The sequence below is a fragment of the Pipra filicauda genome, unplaced genomic scaffold (genome assembly GCF_003945595.2).
Source record: "Pipra filicauda isolate LSUMZ 115617 unplaced genomic scaffold, ASM394559v2 scaffold832_size114360_pilon, whole genome shotgun sequence".
Lineage (NCBI taxonomy): Eukaryota > Metazoa > Chordata > Aves > Passeriformes > Pipridae > Pipra > Pipra filicauda.
Genome location: NW_024105012.1, coordinates 65,262 through 77,420, shown reverse-complemented (window position 1 = coordinate 77,420; position 12,159 = coordinate 65,262). Strand labels below are relative to the sequence as shown.

Below are 12,159 nucleotides of genomic sequence, written 5' to 3'. Positions count from 1 at the left end.
GTCACAACTGCCTCCTGATTCCATGAAGTTCCACAGTGTCCCTGGATTCCTTTTGTTCCATGAGGTTCCCCAGTGTCACAATGGCCTCTTGATTCCATGAAGTTCCACAGTGTCCCAGGGTTTCTTTGTTTCCAAGAGGCCCTGCAGTGCCACAATGGCCTCCTGATTCCATGGGTTCCTGCAGTGTCACAGTGGCCCCTTGATTCCAGGAGGTTGCCCACTGTCTCTGGGTTCCTTTGGCTCCATGGGGCCCTGCAGTGTCCCAGTGGCCTCTTCATTCCATGGCTTTCCCCAGGGTCACAATGGCCCCGTAATTCCATGAGGTTCTGCAGTTCCACAGTGGCTCCTTGACTCCAGGAGGTTGCAGAGCATCATCACACAGCTGAGCCCATCCTGATGGAAGTTCTGAGGAGGTTGGGAGGAACTGGGACAAAAGGGATAAAATAATTGGGGAAGGAAAGAGGGGCTTGGCCAACAGAAAGGAAAGATTTTGATGAGGTAAAAACAGGTTCAGGGAATGCTGAGGGTGCTGAAACACTGACTGTGCAAACACTCCTGATGGACCTTTATGCACTTTGTAACCTCAAGCCCCAACAGTACCCAAAAGTGGTGCCCCTCCCATTGAAAGGAATCCACTGCTCTAATTCCAAGCCAGAAAAAGCCCAAACCCAGAACTCCACACTCTTATTGGTACTCTAATGCCCATCCCATGCCCAAACCTGTATTACCAGTAGGAAAAACCAAGCTTTAATCCTGACCCAGCCCAAAAAGCTCTTCCCCTAATCATGAACCAGACACTGCCAGCAGAACAACAAACCTCCCAAAGTTCTGCCTAATCCCCACCCTGAGCTCTAAACCCCAAGCCCTGACCATTCAGCACCCCCACAGCCCTTGGGAGCAGGGCAAGGACCTGGAGGGCCCCGAGCAGGCCCAGGGGGTTGGCAGAGGAATGGGAGGTGACCTGGATCTGCTCAGCTCTGCAGTGACCCCCAGGAGAAGGGCCTGGGCTCTGGCAGGGATGTCCTGTGGCACAGGGGCTCAGGATCCAAGTTCAGAAGGCCAAGTGCCCATGGCAACAGCCAGAGCTGGTGCAGAGCCATCAGGGAGGGTCTAGAAATGCTGCTGGGCGGGGGTGGGAAAGCAGGAGGGGTGTGTGCAGCCTGCAAGGCCAGAGCAGCAGCAGGGCCAGGGCAGGACAGCCTGCAGGAGAGATGGCCAAGGGCTCTGGCAGGGCTGCAAGGCCCAAAGGCACCCAGGCCTTTGTCCCCTTGCCTCTGGCAGCTGCCTCTGCCACTCAGGCCACCACAAGCCACTTTCCTGGCAGGTTCTGCCCTTGGGTTCTGCCTCGCCCCTCCCTCAGAGCCTGGCAGGGGTTGCCCAGTTTTGGGCCTTTGTTGTTCCTCCCCCTCCCATCCCAGTGCCCCCCAAACAGCCCTGAGCCAGCCGGGAGGGACAGGATCTGCTGGGCCAGGGCCTGGGGCTCAGCCCTTGGCCTTTGTGCTCCACAAAACCAAGGCAGGCTTTGCTCAGCATTGCAGGGGCCTGCCCAGAGCCTTTGTCTGCCTGCACTCCTGGCCTCCAAGGAGCTGCTCCAAGGAGTCCCTGGGGAGGCTTTGGCAGTGCCTGCCCTCAGTGGGGCCCAGCAATGCTTCAAGGCACTTGCAGTTTGGCTTCTCACTTCTTCAGCAGCTGCTTCAGTCTTCTCTCAGTACATGAGGACGGTGGACTCATCTCTAAACACACCGTGGGGCTCATTAAAATGCAGAAATCCCTCAGGATCTCTTTGTCTTCCTTTAATTGTCTTCAAGGCAATTTCAAAATAAGTCTTCAAAATTTGTACTTTTTTTTTTTTAATTATGGTTATTTTGTAGTTCAGAGCAAAGGTGATAGAGGTGTTCTCCAAGTGATCTTGATGCTGAGTGTCTCCTCAGGAGATCCACACTGACCCTGGATGATCATCCTTGCTCCTCACCCCCCAACCTCACCAGTTCTGACATGGCCCATCTTGGACTGACAGCTGATGCAGCTCCAAACACACTGTGGGCCCCATTAAAATACTGAAAAACAAATTATTTTAAAATACTGAAAAACAAATTATTTCCCTATCCTTTGATTGTCTTCAAGTCTTAAAGTCTTCTACAGCTAATTAGAGTTTTTTTGTACTTTAGCAATCGGAGTTGTTTTGTAGTTTAGCTAAGGAGGAAGATTTAAAGTGGAAGTCACAAAAAATATATTTTTTTTTTTTTAATGAAAGGGAATTATTTACACAGAGCCTTGGGATGCAAGAGGATCAGGGCACAAAGGATTTGGATCAAAAGACAAGGGGGCAAAAGAGATTAGTAGCATTTAATTATTGACCTGTTTAACTGTTATCAAGTGGTTCAAAAGCATTTCCTACAATTTTAACAGTGACTGAATTAGAGATTCACAACAACAACATTCCCACCACAGTCAATTCACAGCCACACCCAGGCAGAGATGTGTGCACACATCAAGAGCTGGGTGTGGAAAGGTCCCTCTCCCAAATTCTCCTGTTGTCAGGGAAACACTCCCACCAATCCCTTTGTGTTTCCCACCAGACAAGGGTCCCAGCTGGAGGAGTGTTTGTGGAGGGGGATCAGAATTGTCCTGGGCATCAGCGCCGCTCTTTGGAGTGTTGCAAACTGGAGGGTTCCCGAGCTGGGAGAGGCTGCCAGAGGTGTCCCACTGAGAGGGAGGTGCTGGGGAGCTGCCAGGGCCTCCCTCAGCCCCGCTGGGTGTGGGCTCACAAGGGGACTGGCTTTAGTTCTCTGCTGAATTGCCATCCTGGGGTCAGGAATGACTGGAGTTTCCAAACTATTTGGGAATTGTATCCAAACTGTTCCATTTGGGCTACAATTCAGGCAGGGAATGTTCCAAGGCTTTCATGGGATGACTGATTATCCTGTGTTCCCAAACTGTTCCACTCCAGATTGTTCCCACCTGTATCATCCAGGAGCACCTGGTCCAGTCCAGGGACACTTCCCCACAGCCCTGGTCCAGTCCAGGGGCTCTTCATTGCTCAGCTGGTTTGGTCAAGGCTTGTCAGGAGCTCCTGAGATCCTTGACCAGGCCTGAGGAGAATGGGGGGAGGATGCACCACCACAGAGGCTTCTAAGAAAGATGGGGACAAACTTTTTGTAGGCCCTAGATATGGTGTGATAGGACAAATAGTTTTCAATTAAAAAAAGGCAGTTTTGAAGTTGATATAACCAAGAATTTTTTTCACTGAGGGCGGTGAAACACTGGCACAGGTTGCCCAGAGAGGTGATGCCTCATCCCTGGAAACATTCAAGGTCAGGTTGGATGGAGCTCTGAGCAACCTGATGTAAGTGAACAGGGCCTTGCTCATTACAGGGGAGTTGGAATAGAAGAACTTCAAAGGTCCCTTCCTACCAAAACTCTTCCATCATTCTACTGGAGCCAAGGCTGACAAGGATCACCCAGGTTTCAGACCCAGCTGAGCATCCCCTTTGATGGCCCATCTGGCAGCTCTGCTACAGAGCTGCTGCAAAGAACCTCCAGACCTAAAGGAGCTAAAGGGCTTTGCTGCCTGGGGGGTCTCTGCCACCGTGGGGGGCCTGGAGGCTTCAGGTGACTCTGATCTGCAGGAAGGACAAGGTGCTGAGGAAAACGTCCTTGGTTTTGGATTCCTGTGATCCAGGAACACTGTGAAAATCACTGGTCTGTTCCTTGGTTGCAGCATCAAAGGGATGACTAAGGGTTATCAAGCATTGGAACAGAATGTCCAGGGAAGTGGTTAAGCCACCACAGAATCATACAATTGTTAAGGTTGGAAAAGACCTCTGAGATCATGGAGTGCAACCGTTAACCCAACACTGGCATTGTCACCACTGAACCATGTCCCCAAGTGCCACAGCTCCATGTTTTTTGAACACTTCCAGGGATGGTGACTGTAAGACCCCAGGTTTGAGCTACGAGCTCAGCAAAGGGGTTTTACTTTGAAAAATATTCTGCCAACCACAGATTTGAAAAGGACCTTCAGTTCTTTTAATACCTTGAGAGAGATCACAAGGGAGAAGACACTGCACACGTTTTCTCAAGTGGTCAAAAAACACACTTTTAATGGCAAACTTTAGAAAAAAAGGAAGCTTGGCAAAAGGTTCTAGGGCAACATTGAACCAGAATAGAGCATTCCGCAAAGCATTGACTGATCACAAGCCAACCCATCCCAGTCAGCTGGATGGTTTATTGACAATGTGTCCCGAGGGGCGGCACCTCCGATGCCACAGAAACCCCTCCCCCTGGATTAGGAAACCTTTGGAATTCAGGAGGTGTTCCAGCGGAGCACGAAAATGAACAGCAACTTTCCTAAAGCCCAGACCCCAGCAGAACAAAGGCAGGCCCCATCAGTGTCAGAGCAAAGGTCCCCCATCCCTGTGTCCCTGTGGCCGCTGAGGCGGCAGCGCAGGCCCGAGGCGGTGCCGGGTCCCGGTGCAGCCGGGGCAGAGCGGCGGCTGCGCGAGCGGCAACCCCGGCGGTGAGTGCGGCAGCCCCGTGGGAGCGGCGGCTCCGGGCACAGACGCCGGCGGCAGCCGCTGTGGCGGCGGAGCAGCGACTCCGAGGCGCTGCAGGAGCGCCGGCTCCGCTCGCGGGCGCCGGCAGTGTTGGGAAGCCGGTCCCGGGCGGCTGCGGGGCAGCGCGGGCCAAAAGCGGCAGCGGCGGCGGCCTCGTGGCAGCGGAGGCTCCGGGCAGACACGGCCCCGCTCCAGCGCTGCCGCCTCAGCGGCGCTCAGGGGACGGCGCGGCGGCTCCGGGGGCAGGGCCGGGGACTCCCTCTCGGGGCAGCCCCGGGGACCAAAGAGGACCAGGGCCCGCCGTGTTCTCAGCTCGCTTCTCTGCAGTTCTCACGGCATCGGAGCACAGCAGGGGATGGGGAAACTGAGCTCAACCGCAACAGGAGCTCCTGGAACCGAGTGGCCATTGGGACACTGCAGGGCCTCCTGGAATCCAGGGGCCGGTGGGACACTGGGGAGCCTCTTGGAGCCAAGGGAACCCTGGGATATTCTGGAACATCCTGGAATCAAGGAGCCACTGTGACACTGCGGGGCCTCATGGAACCAAAAGAACTCTGAGAGTTTTTGGAACCTTAGGGAATCAAGGGGCCATTTCTGGCAGGATAATACCTAAAAAATGGTCAGAGAATGCAAACAATGCAAGCTCTCTGTGGTGAGTTACTGCTGGTGTCAAAGTGCTGTTTTTAATGTTGAATTATGCTAAACCCCAAATGCTTCCTGAAACTTCAAACACACATCCTGCTTTCTTGAAGCAGGATTTTACAGAGAAGCTGCTCCCTGGCCTGCAAATATGTCTGGCAGTCAAACCCTTGATAACTATAAAAGCCCCGTCCAACTTTCACGTGGCAGATTCTTCCCCAGACTTCCTTGAAATGCGTGGAGCTTCTGCCATGAAGCAGGGACAGCTCTTCATGGTCACTGCCCAGGGGTTAAGTGAAAGAGAGAGAACTACCCCCTGTCCTTGTGGGGTGAGTTACCTCAATCTCTGCTTCAGGATTGTTTCTTTTTGCTGGCTTTGATCCAATTGCTTTAATAGAATGACTTTGATAGACTGCACTGTCCTATCTTAGACTATACTGCTAGGAGTTTTTTGCTTTTATACTGTGTAGTAAATAATTCTGATTGAGGTCTTTTGTCTGTTCACTTGTCTGGAAAATTTTCTGTTCATTTGTCATAATAAATAATTCATTTTATAGAAATATTTCTGATTTGCCATCACTAAAACCTTCAGGACAAAGTGATTGAATCACACCTCCATAATTCCTTCAATCTAAACCAAAATCAGAGCCTGAGACTGGATCCAGCCACAGCCAGGCTCCTCTCTGAGAAGGAATTTGGAAAGCAAGGGGGTCCTTTCTGCACCTCGTAGCTCAGCGAGACGGCTTCTGCCATCAACTTTGTCTGAGCCTTCCACCCCCCAGCCCCAAGCCGTGACACAGGGGCATGTCTTGTCCATGCAGGGCAAACATGGACTCCTGAGCTGGTCATTTGCTGTCCCTCCTTGGAGGGAAGAACAAGCCCAATGGCCTGGGGTGAGAGGCCAGTGCTGGGAGCGGCGCTGGCTGTGCCAGGGCACTGCTGGGTGCCCCCACCCTGAGCACTCCCCCCCTTGTGCTGGTCACTGCTGGTTTCCTCTGCAGGGCGTTGTGTTGGGCACATCCTGGAGAGCAAAGTGGAAAGCAGATGGAAGCTTTGAGGCCCTGGCCTGAGGAGATGCCCCTGCAGGATGGCAGTGCTGCTGCAGAGGTCAGCTCTGTGCCAGCAGTGCCCGTGGCTGTCCCTGCCTGCAGTCCCTGGACAGTCCTGCAGCAGGACTGGCACCGACTGCCAGAGCACTGAGGCCTCCACCAACACAGGGCTCTGCAGGACAGTGTGGAAGGGAAGGGAGAGGAGGCCATGGAGGAGAAGGGCTGCTGCTTCCTGGCAGTGCTGCTCTGCTGGGACTCTTGTGGCCCAGCTCTGCACAGAGGCACCGACCCTGCAGCTGCAGAGAAGTCAGAGAGAAAAGATGTCAGGCAAACAAGTCAAGGCAGAGTTCTTTATTTGGTTTAAGCAGTCAGTGAGTACAATTGCCAATTTGTACAGCCTCTGGGCCTGGCTAGAAAGGCAAACACTGAATTGAAAATGGTGTTTATATGTACATAGAAATATATATATATGTTTATATATAGATATTTATACATGTAACAATTTTTTTGTGTGAACAAATTTTCACAAAAATAACACCCCTACCAGAAGCAAAAAATAGAGAAGATATGGTGGGCCTTTAGTGAAGTCCACAACAGGATTGGTCTTTAATGAGGTCCATAACATGCAGAAGAAGGAGAGTTTATTACTTCTGAAAAACACCCAGTCATGAGTTTCCTGAGGGCATCCTTGAGCTCCTGGTTCCTCAGGCTGTAGATGAGGGGGTTCAGTGCTGGAGGAACCACCGAGTACAGAACTGACACCACCAGGTCCAGAGATGGGGAGGAGATGGAGGGGGGCTTCAGGTGGGCAAATGTGGCAGTGCTGAGGAACAGGGAGACCACGGCCAGGTGAGGGAGGCACGTGGAAAAGGCTTTGTGCCGTCCCTGCTGAGAGGGGATCCTCAGCACAGCCCTGAAGATCTGCACATAGGAGAAAACAATGAAAACAAAACAACCAAATGCTAAACTGGCAGTAACCACAAGAAAGCCAATTTCCCTGAGGTAGCCTGAGTGTGAGCAGGAGAGCTTGAGGATGTGTGGAACTTCACAGAAGAACTGGCCCAGGGCATTGCCCTGGCACAGGGGCAGGGAAAATGTATTGGCTGTGTGCAGCAGAGCATTGAGAAAGCCAGTGGCCCAGGCAGCTGCTGCCATGTGGGCACAAGCTCTGCTGCCGAGGAGGGTCCCGTAGTGCAGGGGTTTGCAGATGGCAACGTAGCGGTCGTAGCACATGATGGTGAGGAGGGAATACTCTGCTAAGATGAAGAAATAAAAGAAAAAGAGTTGTGCAGCACATCCCATGTAGGAGATGGTTGTGGTGCCCCAGAGGGAATTGTGCATGGCTTTGGGGACAGTGGTGCAGATGCAGCCCAGGTCTGTGAGGGAGAGGTTGAGCAGGAAGAAGCCCATGGGGGTGTGCAGGTGGTGGTCGCAGGCTACGGCGCTGAGGATGAGGCCGTTGGCCAGGAGGGCAGCCAGGGAGATGGCCAGGAAGAGCCAGAAGTGCAGGAGCTGCAGCTCCCGCCTGTCTGCCAATGCCAGGAGGAGGAACTGGGTGAGGGAGCTGCTGTTGGACATTTGCTGTTCCTTAGGACAGGGTCTGTTCAGAAAAGGAAAGCACAGGGAACAATTAAAGCAGCCCCCTCTCAGCAAAGCCAGTGCAGTTTTCAGGGAAATCCCCTCCAAGTCAAGGCATTTCTTTTCCCTGGTTTGTGCTCTCTGAGGGTGCTGTGAGGAGCAGGAGCTCTGCCCATGTGCTGCCAAGGACTCAGATTTTGCTCTGCTGCAGTGCAGACACGGAGCTGGTTTGGGACAGCTCTCATGATCACAGGGGATGTCACATGGAACCCAGCTTTGATGGAAAAGCTCAGTTCCTTTAGTGTTTTCTTGGAGCAATTTAAGCTGCAGAAGAGAGGCACAGTTTATCCTTAAAATAATTTTGACTGGGTATTTTGGTTACAATCATAACCCCCGAGGTGTGTTTTTTTATGGGCAAATATTTCTGACTAGAAATCTGAAGAGTGTTGAGCCAGGACAGGCAGAAGGGCTGAGCTCTCCGTTGCTTATTGCAGAGCCAGGAGAGCTGCAGTGCCTCTCAGCCTGTTTCCCATCTACCCTGCACTGTCCCTTGGGCTGCCTTGAAGATGACTTCACACACAGATTCATCTTTAAAAACCCCACCAAGATCTGTGCTGAGAGCAGGGCAGTGCTACTTGAAAGGGCAGCTCTGGGAAGTGTCCCCTGTGCCAGCCCAGAGGTGCAGCTGTGCTGGACAGAGCAGGACAGGAGCCCTCCCGCAGGGAAGCCAAGGGCTGGGACAGGAGAGTGCCCACCCCCAAGGGAAGGCTCAGCACTGCCCAGGATCCTGTGCTCATTTCTGATCCTGCCTGAAATATTCACCTCTGAGAGTAAAAGAGTTTGAATTTCAGTGCAGCCTCCTGACCTGAGAGAACAATGTCTCTGCTACAATGCCTAAGCTGGAAACACACCTCAGGACTAATTCCTTTCCTGTAGCCCCTGTCTTTTGTGAGCTTTGCAAAACATTCTCCATTCCATATGGTGTAGTGGTGTGGAGCTGTGAGCAGGTCTGACCCTGCAAACACCAAGACATGGAAAAGATCCTCCCTCAGCTGCCAGGTTTGCTCCTTGCCCACAGCCCTTGTGCCCCAGCCCTGGGAGCAGCTCCCCGGGCCGGCTGAGAGCTGCCCCTGGCAGGCAGCAGAGTCCCTGCCCAGCACAGCACCCTGGGCTGCAGGACCCTGCTCTGCCCCACAGCCCTGGGCACCCCCGGCTGCACCCCCGGCTTCACAGCTCTTCCAAAGTGCCCCAAAACAGCCCCTGCTCACCCATCCCATCAGCTGGGGCTGGGCCAGCTTTAGGAGATGCCTCCAGGAGCTGCCCCTGCACTGCCCTGCAGCCACAGACTCACCATGTGCAGCCCTGCCAAGGTTCCTCCTGCAGGGAGCTCTCAGCCATCCTGCCAGTGCTGAGCCCCTTGAAGCTCTGTCTGTGCCCTGCTGGTGTCCCTGAGCTGGCCTGGCAGTGCCCTCAGCCCTGCTGGGCTGTGCAGAGGAGCTGCTCCTGGGCAGAGCTGTCTCTTTGAAGCTCTTCTTGCTTGCCAGGAGCTCCCTGTGTGCCAGGAGCCCAGCCCAGCTCAGCAGCACAGCAACAGCCCCAGGCATTTCATGACCCTCAGGGGGGTTTGATGTTGTTTACATGAGACTCAGTCCCTGAGAGGAAGTTCAAACAACTTCTCTAGAAGTCAAAGTGAGATTAAAACATTGAAGTTTCTTGTAGTGCTAATGAGTCTCACTGAGGGACACAACTGAGAACGTGTCCCCAGGTTCCAGTTAGAGTAGAAAACTGCAGACAGTGATGACAAGGATGGACAAGCAAGGGAAAGGTGACTCTGATGCTGAAGAAACCTGGATGTGTTTCATTAATCCAACGGGCCAAGCCCTGACCCACAGCCCCTGGGAAGGCAGATCCTGTCCCTGCCTCATTCCTCAGGGCTCTTCCTGGGGCCCTGGGATGTGGGATGTGCAATTCCAAGGGCAGGCCCATGGGGTGGCACCTGCCAGGCTGCTGAGCAGGGACAAGGAGGCCATGAGGCCCCAGGGCTGCAAGGGGCACTCCCCTCCTCCTGGCCTCAGGGGCACAGACAGCAGCCATGGCCAAAGGCCTGCAGAAGGTGGCTCTGTCAGGGCCTTTCAGCTTCTCCCCCTCCCTGTCTCCTCTCCAGCCCAGGCTGTCCTACGGTGTCCATGCCCTGCCCCTTTCCCTGCAGGCTGTCGTCATCCCCCCGGCTGCCCCACCTGGCTGGCACCTTCCTGCACTGACATCTCTGCGTCCTCCCTGGCTCTTCCTGCACACACAAAGCCTTGGCCTCATCCAGACTCCTTTGTGACATATTGCACCACAACACTGACCTTGGAGGGAAATTTCTTACTTCTTGTCACCGGTCTAGGCCACCCCAGTTACCCTTGGTGGCACTAGTTCTTTCTTAGGCTGTTTTCTGACAGGAAGAAAAACTCCACCAGCTCTGACACCCCCCTTCCAGACCTCTCAGGCTGCTCCTCTACTGTCCTCAATCTTCACACCACTGAGTCCTCAGCCTCTATATATGGGTCATGTGCTTGAGGCCCCAAATTCCTTCCTGGGAGATCTCTGGGACCTCTCCAAGGTTTTGGAAGATGACAATAAAGTGCCCTTATCCCAGGAAACACAGAATGACACTTTTTTCCAAGGGTTGTCTTGGCAGAATGAGGCACAATCTCTTTAAACTTTCTGGGACAAGGGAGCTCTGAGCTCTGGGTAAGGAGGGAGCTCCAAGTGCCAACCACTGGAGTGGGAGCTACAAATCATCAGGGCTGGTGTTCTTTGGAGGGCCAGACACTGGTGAGAGTGGGGTGTGTGTGCACATGGAAGGACTTGAAGGGCACAATGAACTGTCTCAAAACACTGTCAAAGCAGGAAAATCCCATAAGGCACCACAACACATAAGCACTGGTGGCAAACAGGAAGGCCTTTAATTCCAAGGCCTAAAGGGAGGTGAAGCTTTGGAAGTAGCCCCCAGGACAGAATTGCACTGTGCAGAGTGTGGGAAAGAGCAGACAGCCCCAACAGGAAGCCAGGGCTGGTAAGGCAGGTCTGGGGAACCCATCCAGACAAAGATTCCCACCTGCAGACTGGAAGCACACCGGGCAAAACTCCCACCGTGGCAAACTGTGGGAAAGGAAGCAAGTCCTTGTCCACGTGCCAGCCCAAGCTGTGGGAACAGCATCTACCCCCCTGAATACCCAGGGCTTGGGCTGTATAAAAGTGATAGCCCAGAAGCACAACTTGGGGACCCTCCACCGAGCAGAGCAGGGTGAAGGACTGACAGGATGCCCCAGGGATCTCCATGGGGTGATACATTTACTTCATCTCTGTCTCTCTCTCACTGTCTTTCCACCACCTCCTTCTTCTCTCTCTTTCTATTTCTTTCTCTCTCTCTCCCTCATATTTACTGTTAAATCAAACCTGGACTGCTGACTTTGGCACATGGTCTCCTTTGCAGCTGAATTTGGGCAGAGGCGTCTTTTCATAATGGGAACGTGACAGTATCCATGAGGTTTTACAGTGTGGGAATGGCCACTGGATTCCATGAGGTTCCACAGAGTCACAGGGTCCATTTGGCTTCGTAAGGCTCTGTAGTGTGATAATGGACCCTTGATTCCATGAGTTTGCAAAATGTCTCAGGACTCCTTTGGTCCTAGGAGGCCCCACATATCACAGTGGCCCCTTGGTTCCATGTGATTCCACAGTGTCCCAGGGTTCCTTTGGTTCCGTGAGGCCCTGCAGTGTCACAGTGGTCTGGTAATTCCATGTGGTTCCACATTGTCCCAGAGTTCCTTTGGTTGAATGAGCTTCTGCAGTGTCACAGTGGCCCCTTGATTCCATCATTCCACAGTGTCCCAGGGTCCATTTAGCTCTATAAGGCTCTGCAGGATGACAATGGTCCCTTGATTCCACAAGGTTCTGAAATGTCTCAGGGTCCCTTTGGTTCCATGAGGCCCCACATGTCACAAAGGCCCCTTGACTCCATCAGGTTCCACAGTGTCACAATGGTCACTTAGGGTCAATAACACCCTGCAGTGTCTCCTTGATTCCATGAGGTTCCACAGTGCCAGTATGGGCCCTTGATTTCTTGAGGTCCCTTTGTCTCCCTCACACTCTGCAGTGTCACAGTGGCCCCTTGATTCCATGAGGTTCTGAAAAGTCTCAGGGTTCCTTTGGTTCCATGAGGCCCTGCAGTGTCACAGTGGCCTCTGAGTCCCCGAGGTTCCTCAGTGTCACAGTGGCCCCTGATTCTATGAGGGCCCAAAATGTCTCAGGGCTCCCTTGGTTCCATGAGGCCCTTCATGGCACAATGA

At 53.2% G+C, this 12,159-nt stretch overlaps 1 protein-coding gene across 1 annotated transcript; it reads right to left on the bottom strand.

The window, feature by feature from the left end:
• Positions 1-6,850: 6,850 nt before the first annotated feature.
• LOC113993249 (olfactory receptor 14J1-like) lies at positions 6,851-7,822 on the bottom strand. The gene has a single exon (XM_027731220.2). It carries the CDS (start codon positions 7,820-7,822, stop codon positions 6,851-6,853), a length of 972 nt encoding a protein of 323 aa, XP_027587021.2.
• Positions 7,823-12,159: the final 4,337 nt, after the last annotated feature.